The 25,556-nt window shown below is 50.2% G+C and overlaps 1 protein-coding gene across 9 annotated transcripts in view; it reads right to left on the reverse strand.

Moving 5' to 3' along the window:
- Nucleotides 1-25,556, reverse strand: part of disp1 (dispatched homolog 1 (Drosophila)) — a 741,843-nt gene that overhangs the window by 12,496 nt on the left and 703,791 nt on the right. For all 9 annotated transcript variants that reach the window (XM_072500251.1, XM_072500248.1, XM_072500250.1 and 6 more), the window contains 2 exons: nt 9,652-9,779; nt 1,930-2,027 (listed from right to left, as the gene is read on the reverse strand). In XM_072500251.1, coding sequence (XP_072356352.1) covers nt 1,930-2,027; nt 9,652-9,779 — 226 coding nt within the window. The remainder of the gene's footprint in view (nt 1-1,929; nt 2,028-9,651; nt 9,780-25,556) is intronic.

Consider the following 25,556-nt stretch of genomic DNA (forward strand, 5'->3'; position numbering starts at 1 on the left):
TCCTGCGGCTGTCCTCCCTCCCTGTCCCCCACAATGCAAACCCCTCAGATCAATTAGCTATCAGTTCTTGTCATTGATAGCCTCCACCAACCAGCTGTTATTCTTGCTTCATTCATCTTCTTCATGGATCAGTAAGTCTAAGTGCTAAAACATCAATGTTTACAAACAGTAATCACATCAAAGAGAGTTAAATTCTGTCAATTTCCAGATCAGCATTTCAAAATCACTCAAGTAGGAAGGGACATGATTGTAATGCACTTAACTCTCTTTGATGTGGTTGATGTTTGTAAACATTGTGGTTACAGCACTTAAAGAGTTAAGGAGATGAATAGAAGCCAGGCTAACAGCTGTTTTGTGTAAGCTGCCAATCACAGCCCAGGAAATTAAGGAAGGGCTTGCTGCTAATGGATTTGAGGCGTTTAAACAGATAGCCGTTCTCTTTCCAGGAATGGACTCAAGGGGCGGGATTCTGTGATCCTGAGGCTAGGTGTTGACGCCGTCAGAAACGCCGTCGCGTCAACATCGCCTCACGTTCAGCAATTCTGGCCAGGGGCCAGCACGGCACTGGAGTGGTTCACGCCGCTCCAACTGCTGATCGCGGAGTCAATTGGGCATCGCGGGGTCCGCACATGCGCGGTGTCTCCCTTCAACACGCCGGCCCCGACGCAACATGGCGCAGGGCTACAGGGGCCAGCGCAGAAGGAGGCTCCCAGCCAGAGAGGCCGGACCGCTGATTGGTGGGCCCCGATCGCGGGCCAGGCCACATTGGAGGCCCCCCCTGAGGTCGGATCCCCCTCTCCCCCCCACAGGCCGCCCCCCGGACCCTTCCACGACGGGTTCCCTCCGGCTGAGAGCAGGTGTGGACGGCGCCGGCGGGACTCGGGTTTTTCACAACGGCCGCTCGGCCCATCCCGGGCCGAGAATCGGCGGGGGGGGGGGCCGCGTAGAGCAGCCCCCGACCGGCGCCGCGCCAACCACGCCAGCGCCAATGGCACTGATTCTCCGCTCTGTGAGAATTGCGTGCCGGCATCGGAGCGGCGTGGCGTGATTCGCGCTGGTCGCGGGGATTCTCCGGCCCGGCCCCGGCTGGGACAATCCCGCCCAAGGTGCTTCAAGATAAGTGTTACAAGTGTAATTTTTTTTCACTGTCCCTGTCTGAACTGCTCTCTAGCTTCCAGACAGGGCTCTTTTTTTTGGGAGGGGGGGCACTTTAATTAGGGGATCGCTGTGGGTAGACCCTTTAGTTAGGGGGTTCCTGTGGGCGGGGCAGGGTTGGCCCTCAGAAGGACTTTGGGGCACGTCCCTTAAGGAGTTACCCCCTTGGCCCACCGTGAAGATCACCACGAAAGGTTCACATTTGGTGATAGCTGTTGTAATCCCCGGCCCAGAGGACCAGAGAATCAGAGGGCCTGGAGAATCGGTGTCAGGCCCGCTAAATGGATGCAAATGGGTCATGAGGACCATGTGTGCAACTGGCATAAGGAAACAAAACTGGAAGGACAAACATACCAAGTGATTCCAATGTTGTAATATTTATTTTCCTGAACACATTTTCTTGTCAGAGCACGTGTATGGTTTCATCTCTCGATGGTCACACCTGCAGTTGTCAAACTCCATTTCCTGCTGTTTTATCTGACCTTGATCAGCTAGCTGCCCCAGGACAGGAGCCGGTGTTTATAAATTTTGGCAATCTACTGAAACTTCCCTATCACTTAGCCCCCATTTGGCTTCAGGATGTGTCTATCTGGACAGAGGTCATCTCCTAAGCAGTGGAATTAGAAGGGACAGGACACGTTAAACACAGCTGCCAACTTAAGCACTCAACAACACAACATGGCTCCGAACCCCAAGATGGACATGAACAATGTGGCTCAAAACTGCTTAGGCATTTAAAGGAGTCTGGGGGGCTGTTTAGAACACATCACTTACTTGGAACATCACAGAAGAAGCTGTCCTTGTGGAAATTCCACTCTGCCTGTCGCTTGTCTCTCTCGTAGGGATCATCTGACCACCTATCATCTCGATGACTTGTGTGAAATCAGAAAGCAGGTATAAAATGAGGAACAATTGCTACAGATGAAGGAGAAGGGCTTAATAAATATCCCTCCACTCTTCCATTTTAAAACTGTACAAGAATGCATGTCTGCCAGAGCAGACCAGTAAGCTCAAACATTAGAAGCCAATGGACACCATATTTTGATTTGCATGCAAACATACCCAAGTCCAGAAGTGACTGCTGGTGATTTGGAGCGTGAATGCTCATAACCCTCAAATGACATTTGCCAACGGCTGGTGCTGGTGATAGCCCCGTTACATCACCCCTTGACATTCAATGGCATTACCATTGTTGAACCACCTCACATCCTGGGGGCTACCATTATAATAATCTCAGACCGGACCCCAAATGTGGCGAGGGTACTGGATTGAAACCCCAATATTTTAGTTTATTTGTAATACTGTGCAGAATGAATGATTCACTCCAGGAGTGATTGCGTGAAAAAATAGGGCCTTGGTAATCTTAAAACAAAATTTTATTATAAATACAATATTAAACTTTTAACTTCACACCCAAAAAGAACAGCTTACAATTTACACCTTAAACACTACTACTCAATTTCCCATTAAACAACAAGAAAATAAACAGACAGATCTCAATCTATCTCACTGTGGGAGAATTGTGGGCTCAGCAGCAGGCAGATCAGAAGGCAACTCCACTCGCCAAAGTTTCTCCACCAACTCCCTCTCTAATGTTTCAGAACGTCTCTCTGCTTTTCTTGGCTCCACCCAGCAATGACCTCATCTCCCCAAGCTAATAACTAACATCTCTGCAATCTACAAAGTATATTAACTCCCCAGGGACTTCCCCAGGCAAACCACAATGCATTAGCCCAGACTGAAAAACACAGTCCTTCATCTGTCACTTGCTGGTTGCAAAAACCACCCCTCCCTGCAGAATAGAATTATTTTTAAACACATTCTAACTTAACCCCAGGCCTTTAACCCTTAAATTGGCCACTACGTTGACAATCCAATTTTCCCAACATAGGATCATAGAATAGAATCCCTACAGTGCAGAAGGAGGCCATTCGGCCCATCAAGTCCATCTGAAAAAGCACCCTATCTAGGCCCACTCCCCCGCCCTCTCCACATAACACCACCGAACCTACACATCTTTGAACATTATGGAGCAATTTAGCATGGTCAATCCACCTAACCTGCACATCTTTGGATTGTGGGAAGAAACCGGTGCACCCGGAGGAAACCCACACAGACAGCCATCCAAGGCCGGAATTGAACCCGGGTCCCTGGAGCTGTGAGGCCACCAGTGTGCCACACAAAATCTTCCAATCGTCACAACATTGACCAAAAACTGAACTGGAGGAGACATATAAATACTGTAGCTACCAGAAGTGAATCCTGTAGCGAGTAACTCACTTCCTGACTCCCCAAAATTTGCCCGCCACCGACAAGGCACAAGTCAGGATGAATACCTGGATGAGTGCAGCTCCAACAACACTCAAGAAGCTTCATACAACCAGGACAAAACAGCCCGCTTGATTGCTACCCCTTCAACAAACATTAAATCACTGCACCACTGACAAACAGTGGCAGCCATGTGTACCATCTCAAGATGCATTGCAGTAACTCACCACGGTTTCTTCAACAGCATCTTCTAAACCCACAACCACCACCATAAGACCATAAGACATAGGAGCGGAAGGCCATTCGGCCCATCGAGTCCACTCCACCATTCAATCATGGCTGATTTCAACTCCATTTACCCGCTCTCTCTCCATAGCCCTTAATTCCTCGAGAAATCAAGAATTTATCAACTTCTGTCTTAAAGACACTCAACGTCCCGGCCTCCACCGCCCTCTGTGGCAATGAATTCCACAGACCCACCACTCTCTGGCTGAAGAAATTTCTCCTCATCTCTGTTCTAAAGTGACTCCCTTTTATTCTAAGGCTGTGCCCCCGGGTCCTAGTCTCCCCTGCTAATGGAAACAACTTCCCTACATCCACCCTATCTAAGCCATTCATTATCTTGTAAGTTTCTATTAGATCTCCCCTCAACCTCCTAAACTCCAATGAATATAATCCCAGGATCCTCAGACGTTCATCGTATGTTAGGCCTACCATTCCTGGGATCATCCGTGTGAATCTCCGCTGGACCCGTGGTGGTGAGTTGCCATCTAGAAGGCAACTCACCACCACCGTCGCGAGGACAACTAGGAATGGGCAATAAATGTTGGCCTAACCAGCGACGCCCACATCACGTAAATGAATAAATAAATTGAGTGCCTTATTGTCCCTTAGAGAGTTTGCTAATATCTCTAACAGCAATTTGCAGCTTAGCACATTATGTGTAAGAGTGATTACTTAACCATAAACAGTAGTAGTGTAAAGAGCAGAGAAGGGCAAGATTGTGTTCAGGAGAATTTTCTACAGCAGCGTGCTCCCAGTCCAATGGGAAAGGAGGCACTGTTAGACTGGGATCTTGGGAACAAAGTGGGCCAAGTCTCAATTGGGGAATATTTAGAACAGTGATCTATCATAAGGTTTAGGTTGGCGATGGAAAAGGACAAGGAGTCCTTAGGGCAGCACGGTAGCACAAGTGATTAGCACTGTGGCTTCACAGCGCCAGGGTCCCAGGTTCGATTCCCCGCTGGGTCACTGTCTGTGCGGAGTTTGCACGTTCTCCCCGTGTCCGCGTGGGTTTCCTCCGGGTGCTCCGGTTTCCTCCCACAGTCCAAAGACGTGCAGGTTAGGTGGATTGGCCATGCTAAATTACCCGTAGTGTCCATAAAGGGTTGGGAGGGGTTATTGGGTTGCGGGGATAAGGTGGAAGTGAGGGATTAATGTGGGTCGGTGCAGACTCGATGGGCCGAATGGCCTCCTTCTGCACTGTATGTTCTATGTAATCTATGTAATCTATGTAATCTATGAGTAATTCAGAGTAAGAATAATGAGCTGGGGGAGCCTCTTCAATGGGGTAAGAATGGATCTGACCCAGAGAAATTGGAATTAAAGGCTGGCGGAGAAACTGCAACAGAACAATGGGCTGCTTTTAAAGAAGAGATACTTCAGATAGAGTCAAGGTACATACCTGCAAAAGAGAAAAGTAGGGAAAAACAAACAGAGCTCCCTGGATGACGAAAGAGATAGAAATTAAGATAAAAAGAAAAAGTGTGTTGAGAACAGAAGTCAGGTGGACAATTGAATGAAGAACCAGGCTGAATATAGAGGCTTTGGAGGGGGACCGAAAAAGCAAGCAAGAGTAGCAAAGAGAGAGCAGCTAACATATAAAAACCTTCTTTAGGTATGTGAATAGTAAAAGGGTAGTAAAAGGAAGAGTGAGGCTAATATGAGATCAAAGGGGGAATTTGTGTATGGAGGCAGGGGGCTTAGCTGAGCTATTAAATGAAGTCTTTACCAAGGAAGGTGCCACCCAGGTCCTGGTGAAGCAGGTAGTTCAAACTCTTGAAAGGTTTAAAATTAATAAAGAGGAAGTATTGGATCGGGTGCCTGTATTGAAAGTTAACACGGCATCAGGACTGGATGAGATGCATCCGAGAACCTGAGGGAAGTGAGAGAGGAAATTGCAGAGATATTGGCTGTAATTTTCCAATACTCCTTAGACTCAAGAGGTGGTGCCTGAGGACTAGATAATTGCAGATGTTACACTCTGATTCAAAAAAGAGTGTAAAGACAAGGCAGCAGCTACAGGCCAGTCATTTAACCTTTGTGATGGGAGAGGGTCTAAATATAATAATTCGGACCAAAACTCACAGAACTGTTACAGAGATACATAGAACTGTTACAGCACAGGAGGCGGCAATTTGGCCCATCATGCCTGCATTGAATGAGCAATTCAGCTAGTGCCATTCCCCAGCCTTCTCCCTGTAACCCTTCTCAGGTAACAGTCTAATTCCATCTTGAATACCTTGATTGGACCTGCCTCCACCACACTCTCAGGCAGCGCATTCCAGAGAACAATCACTTATTGTGTGAAAACGTTTCCCCTCCTGCTTCCTTCTTTTGCCCTCTTATTCTTGTTCCTGACACGAGTGGGAGCAGTTTCTCTACTCTGTCCTGACCCCTCATGATTTTGAACACCTCGGTCAAATCTCCTCTCAATCTACTCTTCTCCAAAATTAATAGTCACTCAAGCAAACGTGGGTTAATTAAGGAAAGCCAGCACGGATTTACTTAGCTTGCTGCAGCTTTTGGATGAGGTAACAGAGGGTTGATGAGGGTATTGCTGTTGATGTGGTATAGTGTAAGACTGCAGAAGGACATAGACAGGCTGGTGGAATGGATGACCAAGCGACAGATTAAATTGAATGCAGAGAAGTGCGAAGTGATTCACTTTTATAGAAGGGATGTGGAGAGCTGATAAAAAGCGTACAATTCTAAAGGGGGTGAAGACCACTGAGAGCGTGCAGAAAAGATTCACAACAATGGTTCCAGGGATGAAGAACTCAGTTACGTAGACAGGCTGGAGAAACTGGAAGCATTTCCTCGGAGAGGTTGAGAGGAAATTTGATAGAGATGTTCAAAATCATGAAGGGGGAGTGAGAAACTGTTCCAATTGGTGGAAGGATTGAGAACCAGAGGACACAGATTTAAGGTATTTTGGAAAGAGAAAAAACAATGGCAGTGTGAGGGAAAACCTTTTCACAAAGCGAGTGGCGAGGAGCTGGAATGCACAGCCTGAAAGTGAAAGGCAGGCACAATCGATGCATTCAAGGGGCAATTGGATTATTATCTGAAGAGGAAGAATGTGCAGTATTCTGGGGAGAAAGCAGGGGAGGGAGCACTAGTGAATTGTTCCTTCAGAGGCCCACTACAGACACAACAGGCAAAATGGACTCTGTGGGTGCTGAAACCATTCTATGATTCTACGGTGAAAGAAGAGTCGATCAATTATTTTGCAAATGCAGTCACTGTTCTTTGAGTTGAATCTCCTCCTTCTTGCTTTGATGATCTTCCTCCTTGCTTATGCTGATCATTAGCCCTCCCCAAAACTCTGATTGCTCAGTTTTAATAAGGGAGTCCCGACATCAAACTGTCCTGTTGTGAAAGGACCAACGGAATACAAAATATCCATTCGGGTAAAATAAAGTCAGCTGATTTTGTCAGTTCTCTGGGAAACCTCACTCCCTGTAAACTGCAAACCTTTCAGCAGGTTTTTCAAGCACTTTGCTACAATATATTTTTCCCGCAAAAGAAAATGTATTTGTGGTACTAGAAAATCTGGCAAAATTCTCCTGGAATACAATCATAGAATTTACAGTGCAGAAGGAGGCCATTCGGCCCAACAAGTCTGCACTGGCCCTTGGAAAGAGCACCCTACTTAAGCCCATCTCTCACCCTATCTCCATAGCCCAGTAACCCCACCTAACCTTTTTGGACACTAAAGGCAATTTATCATGGCCAATCCACCTAACCTGCACATCTTTGGACTGCGGGAGGAAACCGGAGCACCCGGAGGAAACCCACACAGACACAATAGATTTCTAAAGGGAAAATTGCATTTAGCTAACTTGCTGGAATTTTTTGCTGAGGTAACAGAAACTGTCAATGAGGGAAATGCTGTTGATGTGGTGTACATGGATTTCAGAAAGGATTCAATACAGTGCCGTACAACAGACCAATTAGTTATAGTTATAAAATGAAAGCTCATGGAATTAAAGGGACAGTAACGATGTAGATACAAAATTGGCTGTATAACAGGTATCAAAGAATAATAGTCAAATGATATTTTATGGGCTGGGGAAAGGTTTGTAGTGGTGTTCCCCAGGAGTCAGTATTGGGGCCCTTGCTTTTCCTGATATATATTAGTAATGCAGATCCTGATGTGCAGGGGACAATTTCAAAATTTGTAGATGACATAAAACTTGGAAGTATTGCAAACTGTGAAGAGGACATTGTAGAAATTCAAAAAGAAATGGACAAGTTGGGGGAGTGGGCTGATAGGTGGCAAATGAAGTTCACTGCGGCAAAGTGTGAGATGCATTTTAGTCGGAAGAAAATGGAGAGACAATAGAAAATACGTGGTAAAATTCTTAAGGGATCACAGGACCAGAGGGATCTGGGTGTATATGTGTATAGATCATTGAAGGTGGCAGGACAGGTGGATAAAGCAGTTAATAAAGCATACAATATTCTGGGTTTCATTAACAGGGCATACAGAGTAGAAGAGCAAGTAGGTTATGCTGAACTTATACAAGATACTAGTTAGACCTCAGTTGGAATATTATGTACAGTTCTGGGCACCACACTATAGGATGTGTACAGTTCTGGGCGCCACACTATAGGATATGCACAGTTCTGGGCACCACACTATAGGATATGTACAGTTCTGGGCGCCACACTATAGGATGCGTACAGTTCTGGGCACCACACTATAGGATATGTACAGTTCTGGGCGCCACACTATAGGATGTGCACAGTTCTGGGCACCACACTATAGGAAGGATGTGATTACATTAGAGAGAGTGCAGAAGAGGTTTACAAAAATGGTTCCAGGGATGAGAAACTTGAGTGATGAGGATAGATTGGCGAGGTTGGGACTGTTCTCCTTGGAGAGAAGAAGGTTAAGAGGCGATTTGATAGAGATGTTCAAAATCACGAGTGGGCTGGACAGAGTAGAGAGGGAGAAGCTGTTCCCACTCGTAAAAGGATCAAGAACGAGACGCACAGATTAAAAAATATTTGCAAAAGAAGCAAGTGTGACACAGAAAATATCTTTTTTACACAAATGGTTTGGGTCTGGAATGCACTGCCTGGAAGTGGGGGAGACAGGTACAATCGGAGAATTAAACAAAACATTGGATGGGGCAGCACGGTGGCACAGTGGTTAGCAGGGCTGTCTCACAGTTCCAGGGACATGGGCTCAATTCCGGTCTCGGGTCACTGTCTGTGTGGCGTTTGCACTTTCTCCCAGCGTATGCATGGGTTTCCTCCGGGTGCTCCGGTTTCCACCCACAGTCCAAAGGTGCAGGTTAAGTGGATTGGCCCTTTGTGTCCAAAGGTTAGTTGGGGGTTATGAGGATAGGGTGGTGGAGTGGGCCTGGATGGGGTGCTCTTTTGGAGGGACGGTGCAGACTTGATGGGCAGAATAGCCTCCTTCCGCACTGTCGGGATTCTATGATTTGAAAAGAAACAATGTGCAGGTTTATGGGGAAAAAGCAGGGGAATTGGCACAAAGTCACAATGGATTTGTTTATTGTCACGTGTCCTGAGGTACAGTGAAAAGTATTTTTCTGCGAACAGCTCAACAGACCATTAAGTACATGAGAAGAAAAGTGAATAAAAGAAAATACATAATAGGGCAACACAACATATACAATGTAACTACAAAAGCACTGGCATCGGATGAAGCATACAGGGTGTAGTGTTAATGAAATCAGTCCATAAGAGGGTCATTTAGGAGTCTGGTGACAGTGGGGAAGAAGCTGTTATTGAGTCTGTTTGTGCGTGTTCTCAGACTTCTGTATCTCCTGCCCGATGGAAGAAGTTGGAAGAGTGAGTAAGCCGGGTGGGAGGGGTTTGACGGGTTGGCACAGACACAATAGGCCATATGGCCGCCTACTGCACCTCAACAATTTCTTCACTTTGTGATTTTTACTGAATGATATAACTCACCTCTTGGCTTGTTCCTCTGCATACTTGAAAGGATAGTTTGCAAGTGTTGCTTGATATCCTGTATTTTTCACCATGTTATTCCAGGTGACCAGTCTTTGACCAATTGCTGTGCCTCTGGGTTCAAATCCCTGCAAAGATTTCACAGCAGAATGTCATCTTACTAACAGGAACCGTTTTACTCTCTGCCAACACTGCAAACCGATTCTCCACCTGTTTTACCCTCTGCCAACACTGCCAACCGATTCTCCACCCGTTTTACCCTCTGCCAACACTGCCAACCGATTCTCCACCCGTTTTACCCTCTGCCAACACTGCCAACCGATTCTCCACCCGTTTTACCCTCTGCCAACACTGCAAACCGATTCTCCACCTGTTTTACCCTCTGCCAACACTGCCAACCGATTCTCCACCCGTTTTACCCTCTGCCAACACTGCCAACCGATTCTCCACCCGTTTTACCCTCTGCCAACACTGCCAACCGATTCTCCACCCGTTTTACCCTCTGCCAACACTGCAAACCGATTCTCCACCTGTTTTACCCTCTGCCAACACTGCCAACCGATTCTCCACCCGTTTTACCCTCTGCCAACACTGCAAACCGATTCCCCGCCCGTTTTACCCTCTGCCAACACTGCAAACCGATTCCCCACCCGTTTTACCCTCTGCCAACACTGCCAACCGATTCCCCACCCGTTTTACTCTCTGCCAACACCGCCAACCGATTCTCCACCATTTTACCCTCTGCCAACACTGCCAACCGATTCCCCACCCGTTTTACCCTCTGCCAACACTGCAAACCGATTCCCCACCCGTTTTACCCTCTGCCAACACTGCCAACCGATTCTCCACCCGTTTTACCCTCTGCCAACACTGCCAACCGATTCTACACCTGTTTTACCCTCTGCCAACACTGCCAACCGATTCCCCACCCGTTTTACACTCTGCCAACACTGCAAACCGATTCCCCGCCCGTTTTACCCTCTGCCAACACTGCCAACCGATTCCCCACCCGTTTTACCCTCTGCCAACACTGCAAACCGATTCTCCACCCGTTTTACCCTCTGCCAACACTGCCAACCGATTCCCCACCCGTTTTACCCTCTGCCAACACTGCCAACCGACTCCCCACCCGTTTTACTCTCTGCCAACACCGCCAACCGATTCTCCACCATTTTACCCTCTGCCAACACTGCCAACCGATTCCCCACCCGTTTTACCCTCTGCCAACACTGCAAACCGATTCCCCACCCGTTTTACCCTCTGCCAACACTGCCAACCGATTCTCCACCCGTTTTACCCTCTGCCAACACTGCCAACCGATTCTACACCTGTTTTACCCTCTGCCAACACTGCCAACCGATTCCCCACCCGTTTTACACTCTGCCAACACTGCAAACCGATTCCCCGCCCGTTTTACCCTCTGCCAACACTGCCAACCGATTCCCACCCATTTTACCCTCTACCAACACTCTGCCAACACTGCCAACCGATTCCCCACCCGTTTTACCCTCTGCCAACACTGCAAACCGATTCCCCGCCCGTTTTACCCTCTGCCAACACTGCCAACCGATTCTCCACCCGTTTTACCCTCTGCCAACACTGCCAACCGATTCTCCACCCGTTTTACCCTCTGCCAACACTGCAAACCGATTCCCCGCCCGTTTTACCCTCTGCCAACACTGCAAACCGATTCCCCACCCGTTTTACCCTCTGCCAACACTGCCAACCGATTCTCCACCCGTTTTACCCTCTGCCAACACTGCCAACCGATTCCCCACCCGTTTTACTCTCTGCCAACACTGCCAACCGATTCTCCACCCGTTTTACACTCTGCCAACACTGCCAACCGATTCTCCGCCCGTTTTACCCTCTGCCAACACTGCAAACCGATTCCCCACCCGTTTCACCCTCTGCCAACACTGCCAACCGATTCCCCGCCCGTTTTACCCTCTGCCAACACTGCCAACCGATTCCCCACCCGTTTTACCCTCTGCCAACACTGCCAACCGATTCCCCACCCGTGTTACCCTCTGCCAACACTGCCAACTGATTCTCCACCGTTTTACCCTCTGCCAACACTGCCAACCGATTCCCCACCCGTTTTACCCTCTGCCAACACTGCCAACCGATTCCCCACCCGTTTTACCCTCTGCCAACACTGCAAACCGATTCCCCACCCGTTTTACCCTCTGCCAACACTGCAAACCGATTGCCCACCCGTTTTACCCTCTGCCAACACTGCAAACCGATTCCCCGCCCGTTTTACCCTCTGCCAACACTGCCAACCGATTCTCCACCCGTTTTACCCTCTGCCAACACTGCAAACCTATTCTCCGCCCGTTTTACCCTCTGCCAACACTGCAAACCGATTCCCCACCGGTTTCACCCTCTGCCAACACTGCAAACCGATTCCCCGCCCGTTTTACCCTCTGCCAACACTGCAAACCGATTCCCCGCCCGTTTTACCCTCTGCCAACACTGCAAACCGATTCCCCACCCGTTTTACCCTCTGCCAACACTGCCAACCGATTCTCCACCCGTTCTACCCTCTGCCAACACTGCCAACCGATTCCCCACCCGTTTTACTCTCTGCCAACACTGCAAACCGATTCCCCGCCCGTTTTACCCTCTGCCAACACTGCAAACCGATTCCCCACCCGTTTCACCCTCTGCCAACACTGCCAACCGATTCCCCACCCGTTTTACCCTCTGCCAACACTGCAAACCGATTCTCCACCCGTTTTACCCTCTGCCAACACTGCATACCGATTCCCCACCCGTTTTACCCTCTGCCAACACTGCAAACCGATTCCCCACCCGTTTTACCCTCTGCCAACACTGCAAACCGATTCCCCACCCGTTTTACCCTCTGCCAACACTGCAAACCGATTCCTCACCCGTTTTACCCTCTGCCAACACTGCAAACCGATTCCCCACCCGTTTTACCCTCTGCCAACACTGCAAACCGATTCCCCACCCGTTTTACCCTCTGCCAACACTGCAAACCGATTCTCCACCCGTTTTACCCTCTGCCAACACTGCCAACCGATTCCCCGCCCGTTTTACCCTCTGCCAACACTGCAAACCGAATCCCCACCCGTTTTACCCTCTGCCAACACTGCCAACCGATTCCCCGCCCGTTTTACCCTCTGCCAACACTGCATACCGATTCCCCACCCGTTTTACTCTCTGCCAACACTGCAAACCGATTCTCCACCCGTTTTACCCTCTGCCAACACTGCCAACCGATTCTCCACCCGTTTTACCCTCTGCCAACACTGCATACCGATTCCCCACCCGTTTTACTCCCTGCCAACACTGCAAACCGATTCCCCACCCGTTTTACCCTCTGCCAACACTGCAACCCGATTCTCCACCCGTTTTACCCTCTGCCAGCACTGCAAACCGATTCTCCACCCGTTTTACCCTCTGCCAACACTGCAAACCGATTCCCCGCCCGTTTTACCCTCTGCCAACACTGCCAACCGATTCCCCACCCGTTTTACCCTCTGCCAACACTGCAAACCGATTCCCCACCCGTTTTACCCTCTGCCAACACTGCCAACCGATTCTCCACCCGTTTTACTCTCTGCCAACACTGCCAACCGATTCTCCACCCGTTTTACCCTCTGCCAACACTGCAAACCGATTCCCCACCCGTTTTACCCTCTGCCAACACTGCAACCCGATTCTCCACCCGTTTTACCCTCTGCCAGCACTGCAAACCGATTCTCCACCCGTTTTACCCTCTGCCAACACTGCAAACCGATTCCCCGCCCGTTTTACCCTCTGCCAACACTGCCAACCGATTCCCCACCCGTTTTACCCTCTGCCAACACTGCCAACCGATTCTCCACCCGTTTTACACTCTGCCAACACTGCAAACCGATTCCCCACCCGTTTTACCCTCTGCCAACACTGCAAACTGATTGCCCGCCCGTTTTACCCTCTGCCAACACTGCCAACCGATTCTCCACCCGTTTTACTCTCTGCCAACACTGCAAACCGATTCCCCACCCGTTTTACCCTCTGCCAACACTGCAAACCGATTCTCCACCCGTTTTACCCTCTGCCAACACTGCCAACCGATTCTCCACCCGTTTTACCCTCTGCCAACACTGCATACCGATTCCCCACCCGTTTTACCCTCTGCCAACACTGCAAACTGATTCCCCGCCCGTTTTACCCTCTGCCAACACTGCCAACCGATTCCCCACCCGTTTTACCCTCTGCCAACACTGCAAACCGATTCTCCACCCGTTTTACCCTCTGCCAACACCGCAAACCGATTCCCCACCCGTTTACCCTCTGCCAACACTGCCAACCGATTCTCCACCCGTTTTACCCTCTGCCAACACTGCAAACCGATTCCCCACCCGTTTTACTCTCTGCCAACACTGCAAACCGATTCTCCACCCGTTTTACCCTCTGCCAACACTGCCAACCGATTCTCCACCCGTTTTACCCTCTGCCAACACTGCAAACTGATTCCCCACCCGTTTTACCTTCTGCCAACACTGCAAACCGATTCTCCACCCGTTTTACCCTCTGCCAACACTGCAAACCGATTCCCCACCCGTTTTACCCTCTGCCAACACTGCAAACCGATTCCCCACCCGTTTTACCCTCTGCCAACACTGCCAACCGATTCTCCACCCGTTTTACCCTCTGCCAACACTGCAAACTGATTCCCCACCCGTTTTACCCTCTGCCAACACCGCAAACCGATTCCCCACCCGTTTTACCCTCTGCCAACACTGCCAACCGATTCCCCACCCGTTTCACCCTCTGCCAACACTGCAAACCGATTCCCCACCCGTTTTACCCTCTGCCAACACTGCAAACCGATTCTCCACCCGTTTTACCCTCTGCCAACACTGCAAACCGATTCTCCACCCCTTTTACTCTCTGCCAACACCGCAAACCGATTCTCCACCCGTTTTACCCTCTGCCAACACTGCAAACCGATTCTCCACCCGTTTTACCCTCTGCCAACACTGCAAACCGATTCTCCACCCGTTTTACCCTCTGCCAACACTGCAAACCGATTCTCCACCCGTTTTACCCTCTGCCAACACTGCCACCGATTCTCCACCCGTTTTACCCTCTGCCAACACTGCAAACCGATTCGCCGCCCGTTTTACCCTCTGCCAACACTGCAAACCGATTCCCCACCCGTTTTACCCTCTGCCAACACTGCAAACCGATTCCCCGCCCGTTTTACCCTCTGCCAATACTGCCAACCGATTCCCCGCCCGTTTTACCCTCTGCCAACACTGCAAACCGATTCCCCACCCGTTTTACCCTCTGCCAACCGATTCCCCACCCGTTTTACCCTCTGCCAACACTGCAAACCGATTCTCCACCCGTTTTACTCTCTGCCAACACTGCAAACCGATTCTCCACCCGTTTTACCCTCTGCCAACACTGCAAACCGATTCCCCACCCGTTTTACCCTCTGCCAACACTGCAAACCGATTCTCCACCCGTTTTACTCTCTGCCAACACTGCAAACCGATTCCCCACCCGTTTCACCCTCTGCCAACACTGCCAACCGATTCCCCACCCGTTTTACCCTCTGCCAACACTGCAAACCGATTCTCCACCCGTTTTACCCTCTGCCAACACTGCATACCGATTCCCCACCCGTTTTACCCTCTGCCAACACTGCAAACCGATTCCCCACCCGTTTTACCCTCTGCCAACACTGCAAACCGATTCCCCACCCGTTTTACCCTCTGCCAACACTGCAAACCGATTCCTCACCCGTTTTACCCTCTGCCAACACTGCAAACCGATTCCCCACCCGTTTTACCCTCTGCCAACACTGCAAACCGATTCCCCACCCGTTTTACCCTCTGCCAACACTGCAAACCGATTCTCCACCCGTTTTACCCTCTGCCAACACTGCCAACCGATTCCCCGCCCGTTTTACCCTCTGCCAACACTGCAAACCGAATCCCCACCCGTTTTACCCTCTGCCAACACTGCCAACCGATTCCCCGCCCGTTTTACCCTCTGCCAACACTGCATACCGATTCCCCACCCGTTTTACTCTCTGCCAACACTGCAAACCGATTCTCCACCCGTTTTACCCTCTGCCAACACTGCCAACCGATTCTCCACCCGTTTTACCCTCTGCCAACACTGCATACCGATTCCCCACCCGTTTTACTCCCTGCCAACACTGCAAACCGATTCCCCACCCGTTTTACCCTCTGCCAACACTGCAACCCGATTCTCCACCCGTTTTACCCTCTGCCAGCACTGCAAACCGATTCTCCACCCGTTTTACCCTCTGCCAACACTGCAAACCGATTCCCCGCCCGTTTTACCCTCTGCCAACACTGCCAACCGATTCCCCACCCGTTTTACCCTCTGCCAACACTGCAAACCGATTCCCCACCCGTTTTACCCTCTGCCAACACTGCCAACCGATTCTCCACCCGTTTTACTCTCTGCCAACACTGCCAACCGATTCTCCACCCGTTTTACCCTCTGCCAACACTGCAAACCGATTCCCCACCCGTTTTACCCTCTGCCAACACTGCAACCCGATTCTCCACCCGTTTTACCCTCTGCCAGCACTGCAAACCGATTCTCCACCCGTTTTACCCTCTGCCAACACTGCAAACCGATTCCCCGCCCGTTTTACCCTCTGCCAACACTGCCAACCGATTCCCCACCCGTTTTACCCTCTGCCAACACTGCCAACCGATTCTCCACCCGTTTTACACTCTGCCAACACTGCAAACCGATTCCCCACCCGTTTTACCCTCTGCCAACACTGCAAACTGATTGCCCGCCCGTTTTACCCTCTGCCAACACTGCCAACCGATTCTCCACCCGTTTTACTCTCTGCCAACACTGCAAACCGATTCCCCACCCGTTTTACCCTCTGCCAACACTGCAAACCGATTCTCCACCCGTTTTACCCTCTGCCAACACTGCCAACCGATTCTCCACCCGTTTTACCCTCTGCCAACACTGCATACCGATTCCCCACCCGTTTTACCCTCTGCCAACACTGCAAACTGATTCCCCGCCCGTTTTACCCTCTGCCAACACTGCCAACCGATTCCCCACCCGTTTTACCCTCTGCCAACACTGCAAACCGATTCTCCACCCGTTTTACCCTCTGCCAACACCGCAAACCGATTCCCCACCCGTTTACCCTCTGCCAACACTGCCAACCGATTCTCCACCCGTTTTACCCTCTGCCAACACTGCAAACCGATTCCCCACCCGTTTTACTCTCTGCCAACACTGCAAACCGATTCTCCACCCGTTTTACCCTCTGCCAACACTGCCAACCGATTCTCCACCCGTTTTACCCTCTGCCAACACTGCAAACTGATTCCCCACCCGTTTTACCTTCTGCCAACACTGCAAACCGATTCTCCACCCGTTTTACCCTCTGCCAACACTGCAAACCGATTCCCCACCCGTTTTACCCTCTGCCAACACTGCAAACCGATTCCCCACCCGTTTTACCCTCTGCCAACACTGCCAACCGATTCTCCACCCGTTTTACCCTCTGCCAACACTGCAAACTGATTCCCCACCCGTTTTACCCTCTGCCAACACCGCAAACCGATTCCCCACCCGTTTTACCCTCTGCCAACACTGCCAACCGATTCCCCACCCGTTTCACCCTCTGCCAACACTGCAAACCGATTCCCCACCCGTTTTACCCTCTGCCAACACTGCAAACCGATTCTCCACCCGTTTTACCCTCTGCCAACACTGCAAACCGATTCTCCACCCCTTTTACTCTCTGCCAACACCGCAAACCGATTCTCCACCCGTTTTACCCTCTGCCAACACTGCAAACCGATTCTCCACCCGTTTTACCCTCTGCCAACACTGCAAACCGATTCTCCACCCGTTTTACCCTCTGCCAACACTGCAAACCGATTCTCCACCCGTTTTACCCTCTGCCAACACTGCCACCGATTCTCCACCCGTTTTACCCTCTGCCAACACTGCAAACCGATTCGCCGCCCGTTTTACCCTCTGCCAACACTGCAAACCGATTCCCCACCCGTTTTACCCTCTGCCAACACTGCAAACCGATTCCCCGCCCGTTTTACCCTCTGCCAATACTGCCAACCGATTCCCCGCCCGTTTTACCCTCTGCCAACACTGCAGACCGATTCCCCACCCGTTTTACCCTCTGCCAACCGATTCCCCACCCGTTTTACCCTCTGCCAACACTGCAAACCGATTCTCCACCCGTTTTACTCTCTGCCAACACTGCAAACCGATTCTCCACCCGTTTTACCCTCTGCCAACACTGCAAACCGATTCCCCACCCGTTTTACCCTCTGCCAACACTGCAAACCGATTCTCCACCCGTTTTACTCTCTGCCAACACTGCAAACCGAGTCTCCACCCGTTTTACCCTCTGCCAACACTGCAAACCGATTCTCCACCCGTTTTACCCTCTGCCAACACTGCCAACCGATTCCCCATCCGTTTTACCCTCTGCCAACACTGCAAACCGATTCTCCACCCGTTTTACTCTCTGCCAACACTGCCAACCGATTCCCCACCCGTTTTACCCTCTGCCAACACTGCAAACCGATTCTCCACCCGTTTTACTCTCTGCCAACACTGCAAACCGATTCTCCACCCGTTTTACCCTCTGCCAACACTGCAAACCGATTCCCCGCCCGTTTTACCCTCTGCCAACACTGCAAACCGAGTCTCCACCCGTTTTACCCTCTGCCAACACTGCAAACCGATTCTCCGCCCGTTTTACCCTCTGCCAACACTGCCAACCGATTCTCCACCCGTTTTACTCTCTGCCAACACTGCAAACCGATTCCCCGCCCGTTTTACTCTCTGCCAACACTGCAAACCGATTCCCCACCCGTTTTACCCTCTGCCAACACTGCAAACCGATTCTCCACCCGTTTTACCCTCTGCCAACACTGAAAACCGATTCCCCACCCGTTTTACCCTCTGCCAACACTGCAAACCGATTCTCCACCCGTTTTACCCTCTGCCAACACTGCAAACCGATTCCCCGCCCGTTTTACCCTCTGCCAACACTGCAAACCGATTCTCCACCCGTTTTACCCTCTGCCAACACTGCCAACCGATTCCCCACCCGTTTTACCCTCTGCCAACACTGCAAACCGATTCTCCACCCGTTTTACCCTCTGCCAACACTGCAAACCGATTCCCCACCCGTTTTACCCTCTGCCAACACTGCAAACTGATTCCCCACCCGTTTTACCCTCTGCCAACACCGCAAACCGATTCCCCACCCGTTTTACCCTCTGCCAACACTGCAAACCGATTCTCCACCCGTTTTACCCTCTGCCAACACCGCAAACCGATTCCCCACCCGTTTTACCCTCTGCCAACACTGCAAACCGATTCTCCACCTGTTTTACCCTCTGCCAACACTGCCAACCGATTCCCCGCCCGTTTTACCCTCTGCCAACACTGCAAACCGATTCTCCACCCGTTTTACCCTCTGCCAACACCGCAAACCGATTCCCCACCCGTTTTACCCTCTGCCAACACTGCAAACCGATTCTCCACCCGTTTTACCCTCTGCCAACACTGCCAACCGATTCCCCGCCCGTTTTACCCTCTGCCAACACTGCAAACCGATTCCCCGCCCGTTTTACCCTCTGCCAACACTGCCAACCGATTCTCCACCCGTTTTACCCTCTGCCAACACTGCAAACCGATTCCCCACCCGTTTTACCCTCTGCCAACACTGCAAACCGATTCTCCACCCGTTTTACCCTCTGCCAACACTGCAAACCGATTCCCCGCCCGTTTTACCCTCTGCCAACACTGCCAACTGATTCCCCACCCGTTTTACCCTCTGCCAACACTGCAAACCGATTCCCCGCCCGTTTTACCCTCTGCCAACACTGCAAACTGATTCCCCGCCCGTTTTAGCCTCTGCCAACACTGCCAACCGATTCTCCACCCGTTTTACCCTCTGCCAACACTGCCAACCGATTCCCCACCCGTTTTACCCTCTGCCAACACTGCAAACCGATTCTCCACCCGTTTTACCCTCTGCCAACACTGCTAACCGATTCTCCACCCGTTTTACCCTCTGCCAACACTGCAAACCGATTCTCCACCCGTTTTACTCTCTGCCAACACCGCAAACCGATTCTCCACCCGTTTTACCCTCTGCCAACACTGCAAACCGATTCTCCACCCGTTTTACCCTCTGCCAACACTGCAAACCGATTCTCCACCCGTTTTACCCTCTGCCAACACTGCACACCGATTCTCCACCCGTTTTACCCTCTGCCAACACTGCCAACCGATTCTCCACCCGTTTTACCCTCTGCCAACACTGCAAACCGATTCGCCGCCCGTTTTACCCTCTGCCAACACTGCAAACCGATTCCCCACCCGTTTTACCCTCTGCCAACACTGCAAACCGATTCCCCGCCCGTTTTACCCTCTGCCAACACTGCCAACCGATTCCCCGCCCGTTTTACCCTCTGCCAACACTGCAAACCGATTCCCCACCCGTTTTACCCTCTGCCAACCGATTCCCCACCCGTTTTACCCTCTGCCAACACTGCAAACCGATTCTCCACCCGTTTTACTCTCTGCCAACACTGCAAACCGATTCTCCACCCGTTTTACCCTCTGCCAACACTGCAAACCGATTCCCCACCCGTTTTACCCCCTGCCAACACTGCAAACCGATTCTCCACCCGTTTTACTCTCTGCCAACACTGCAAACCGATTCTCCACCCGTTTTACCCTCTGCCAACACTGCCAACCGATTCCCCACCCGTTGTACCCTCTGCCAACACTGCAAACCGATTCCCCACCCGTTTTACTCTCTGCCAACACTGCAAACCGATTCTCCACCCGTTTTACCCTCTGCCAACACTTCAAACCGATTCCCCACCCGTTTTACCCTCTGCCAACACTGCAAACCGATTCTCCACCCGTTTTACCCTCTGCCAACACTGCCAACCGATTCTCCACCCGTTTTACTCTCTGCCAACACTGCAAACCGATTCCCCGCCCGTTTTACCCTCTGCCAACACTGCAAACCGATTCCCCACCCGTTTTACCCTCTGCCAACACTGCAAACCGAGTCTCCACCCGTTTTACCCTCTGCCAACACTGCCAACCGATTCTCCACCCGTTTTACCCTCTGCCAACACTGCAAACCGATTCTCCGCCCGTTTTACCCTCTGCCAACACTGCCAACCGATTCTCCACCCGTTTTACTCTCTGCCAACACTGCAAACCGATTCCCCGCCCGTTTCACTCTCTGCCAACACTGCAAACCGATTCCCCGCCCGTTTTACCCTCTGCCAACACTGCAAACCGATTCCCCACCCGTTTTACCCTCTGCCAACACTGCAAACCGATTCTCCACCCGTTTTACCCTCTGCCAACACTGCCAACCGATTCCCCACCCGTTTTACCCTCTGCCAACACTGCAAACCGATTCTCCACCCGTTTTACCCTCTGCCAACACTGCCAACCGATTCCCCACCCGTTTTACCCTCTGCCAACACTGCAAACCGATTCCCCACCCGTTTTACCCTCTGCCAACCCCGCAAACCGATTCCCCACCCGTTTTACCCTCTGCCAACACTGCCAACCGATTCTCCACCCGTTTTACCCTCTGCCAACACTGCAAACCGATTCCCCACCCGTTTTACCCTCTGCCAACACTGCAAACCGATTCTCCACCCGTTTTACCCTCTGCCAACACTGCAAACCGATTCCCCACCCGTTTTACCCTCTGCCAACACTGCAAACCGATTCTCCACCCACTGTTGGACAACAACTTACACTTTCAACATGTTTAATGTAATTCTTTCATTCCTTCCCAAATTACTTGCACTCCTGCTGCTGGGAATATGGTTCATGCTACTGGGAATATGGCTTGTGCTGGGAATGTCGTTCGTGCTGCTCGGAATTTGGTTTGTGCTGCTGGGAATATGGTTTGTACTGCTAGGAATACGATTCGTGCTGCTAGGAATACGATTCATGCTGCTGGGAATACGGTTCGTGCTGCTGGGAATACGGTTTGTGCTACTGGGAATATGGTTTGTGCTACTGGGCATATGGTTTGTGCTGGTGGGAATACGGTTTGTGCAGCTGGGAATATGGTTTGTGCTGCTGGGTATATGGTTTGTGCTGCTGGGTATACGGTTTGTGCGGCTGAGAATATGGTTTGTGCTGATGGGAATATGGTTTGTGTTGCTGGGAATATGGTTTGTGTTACTGGGAACATTGTTTTTGCTGCTGGGAATATGGTTCGTGCTGCTGGGAATATGGTTTGTGCGGCTGGGAATATGGTTCGTGCTGCTGGGAATATGGTTTGTGTTTGTGTTACTTGGAATACGGTTTGTGCTACTGGGAAATATTTTGTGCTGCTGGGAATAAGGTTTGTGCAGCTGGGAATATGGTTCATGCTACTGGGAATATGGTTTGTGCTCCTGGGAATATGGTTTGTGCTACTGGGTATACGGTTTGTGCGGCTGAGAATACGGTTTGTGCTGCTGGGAATACGGTTTGTGCTGCTGGGAATATGGTTCGTTCTGCTGGGAATATGGTTTGTGCTGCTGGGAATATGGTACCTGCTGGGGGTATGGCTTCTGCTCCCGGCAACATGGTTTGTGCTGCTGGGAATATGTTTTGTGCTGCTGGGAACATAGTTCTTGCTACTGGGAATATGGTTCATGCTACTGGGAATATGGTTTGTGCTACTGGGAATATGGTTCATGCTGCTGGGAATACGGTTTGTGCTACTGGGAATATGGTTTGTGCTGCTGGGAATACGGTTTGTGCTACTGGGAATATGGTTCGTGCTGCTGGGAATATGGTTCATGCTGCTGGGAATATCGTTTGTGCGACTGGGAATATGGTTTGTGCTAGGGGTATGGCTCCTGCTCCCGGCAATATGGCTTGTGCTGCTGGGAATATGATTTGTGCTGCTGGGAACATAGTTCTTGCTACTGGGAATATAGTTCTTGCTACTGGGAATATGGTTTGTGCTACTGGGAGTATGGTTTGTGCTACTGGGAATATGGTCCGTGCTACTGGGAATATGGTCCATGCTACTGGGAATATGGTCCGTGCTGCTGCGACCTTGGTTTGTGCCGCTGTGAATTTGGTCTGTGCTGCCGGGAATATGGTTTGTGCTGGAGGTAAGGCTCCTGCTTCCGGGAACATGGTTTGTGCTGCTGGGAATATGGTTTGTGTTGCTGGGAATTTGGTTTGTTGCTGGGAATTTGGTTTGTGCTGCTGGGAATATGGTTTGTGTTGCTGGGAATTTGGTTTGTGCTGCTGGGAATATGGTTCCTGCTGCTAGGAATGTGTTCTCTGCCACCCTCCGCTTGCTGATTTAAGTTACCATTTGATGGAGGGGTGCATGGGGGTAGAAGTACTGGTTGGAGAAGAATGATACCAACAGGACTGGCTGGATATTTGTAATTTGCTAGCTGAGCAGGGACCTGGAATAAAACCGGCAAGTCGCTGGTTTGAGTGGCTAGTGTTAGAAAAGAATAGAACACTACAGCGCAGTACAGGCCGTTCGGCCCTCGATGTTGCGCCGACCTGTGAAACCAATCTAAAGCCCATCTACACTATTCCCTTATCGTCCATATGTCTATCCAATGACCATTTGAATGCCCTTAGTGTTGACGAGTCCACTACTGTTGCAGGCAGGGCATTCCACGCCCTTACTACTCTCTGAGTAAAGAACCTACCTCTGACATCTGTCCTATATCTATCTCCCCTCAATTTAAAGCTATGTCCCCTCGTGATAGACATCACCATCCGAGGAAAAAGACTCTCACTGTCCACTCCTTTGATCATCTTGTATGCCTCAATTAAGTCACCTCTTAACCTTCTTCTCTCCAACGAAAACAGCCTCAAGTCCCTCAGCCTGTCCTCATAAGATCTTCCCTCCATACCAGGCAATATCCTGGTAAATCTTCTCGGCACCCTTTCCAATGCTTCCACATCCTTCATGTAATGTGGCAACCAGAACTGCACGCAATACTCCAAATGCAGCCGCACCAGAGTTTTGTACAGCTGCAACATGACCTCATGGCTCCGAAACTCAATCCCTCTACCAATAAAAGCTAACACACCGTACGCCTTCTTAACAGCCCTCTCAACCTTGGTGGCAACTTTCAGGGATCTATGTACATGGACACCGAGATCTCTCTGCTCATCCACACTACCAAGAATCTTACCATTAGCCCAGTACTCTGTATTCCTGTTACTCCTTCCAAAATGAATCACCTCACACTTTTCTGCATTAAACTCCATTTGCCACTTCTCAGCCCAGCGCTGCAGCTTATCTATGTCTTTCTGTAACCTGCAACATCCTTCCGCACTGTCCACAACTCCACCGACTTTACTGTCATCTGCAAATTTACTCACCCATCCTTCTACGCCCTCCTCCAGGTCATTTATAAAAATGACAAACAGCAGTGGCCCCAAAACAGATCCTTGTAGTACACCACTAGTAACTGAACTCCAGGCTGAACATTTCCCATCAACCACGACCCTTTGTCTTCTTCCAGCTAGCCAATTTCTGATCCAAACTGCTAAATCTCCCTGAATCCCATGCCTCCGTATTTTCTGCAATAGCCTACTGTGGGGAACCTTATTGAACACTTTACTGAAATCCATATACACCACATCAACTGCTTTACCCTCATCCACCTGCTTGGTCACCTTCTCAAAGAACTCTATAAGGTTTGTGAGGTACGACCTACCCTTCACAAAACCGTGTTGACTATCCCTCATCAAATTATTCCTTTCCAGATGATTATACATCCTATCTCTTATAATCCTGCCCACAGCAGAAGTAAGGCTCACTGGTCTATAGTTACCGGGGTTGTCTCTTGAACAAGGGGACAACATTTGCTATCCTCCAGTCTTCTGGCACCATTCCTGTAGATAATGACGGCATAAAGATCAAAGCCAAAGGCTCTGCAATCTCCTCCCTAGCTTCCCAGAAAATCCTCGGATAAATCCCATCCAGCCCAGGGGACTTATCTATTTTCACACTTTCCAGAATTGCTAACACCTCCTCCTTATGAACCTCGAGCCCTTCTAGTCTAGTAGTCTGTATCTCAGTATTCTCCTCGACAACATTGTCTTTTTCCTGTGTGAATACTGATGAAAAATATTCATTTAGCGCCTCTCCTATCTTCTCGGACTCCAAGCACAACTTCCCACTACTGTCCTGGACTGGCCCTACTCTTACCCTAGTCATTCTTTTATTCCTGACATATCTATAGAAAGCTTTAGGGTTATCCTTGATCCTACCTGCCAAAGACTTCTCATGTCCCCTCCTGGCTCTTCTTAGCTCTCTCTTTAGGTCCTTCCCAGCTAACTTGTAACTCTCAAGCGCCCGAACTGAACCTTCATGTCTCATCTTTACATAAGCCTCCTTCTTCCTCTTGACAAGTGATTCAACTACTTTAGTAAACCACGGTTCCCTCGCTCGACCACTTCCTCCCTGCCTGACAGGGGCATACTTATCAAGGACTCGCAGTAGCTGTTCCTTCAACAAGCTCCACATTTCAATTGTGCCCATCCCCTGCAATTTCCTTCCCCATCCTATGCATCCTAAGTCTTGCCTAATCGCATCATAATTGCCTTTCCTCCAGCTATAACTTTTGCCCTGCCGAATATACCTATCCCTTTCCATCGCTAAAGTAAACGGAACCGTTGTATTTATCCATCAAAGAAACATTCATTTGGCAACATTTATGGTACATTTAAATAATAATAATAATATTTATTAGTCTCACCAGTAGGCTTACATTAACACTGCAATGAAGTTACTGTAAAAAGCCCCTAGTCACCGCATTCCGGCGCCTGTTCGGGTCACAGAGGGAGAATTCAGAATGTCCAATTCACCT

The sequence above is a fragment of the Scyliorhinus torazame genome, chromosome 4 (genome assembly GCF_047496885.1).
Source record: "Scyliorhinus torazame isolate Kashiwa2021f chromosome 4, sScyTor2.1, whole genome shotgun sequence".
Taxonomy (NCBI): domain Eukaryota; kingdom Metazoa; phylum Chordata; class Chondrichthyes; order Carcharhiniformes; family Scyliorhinidae; genus Scyliorhinus; species Scyliorhinus torazame.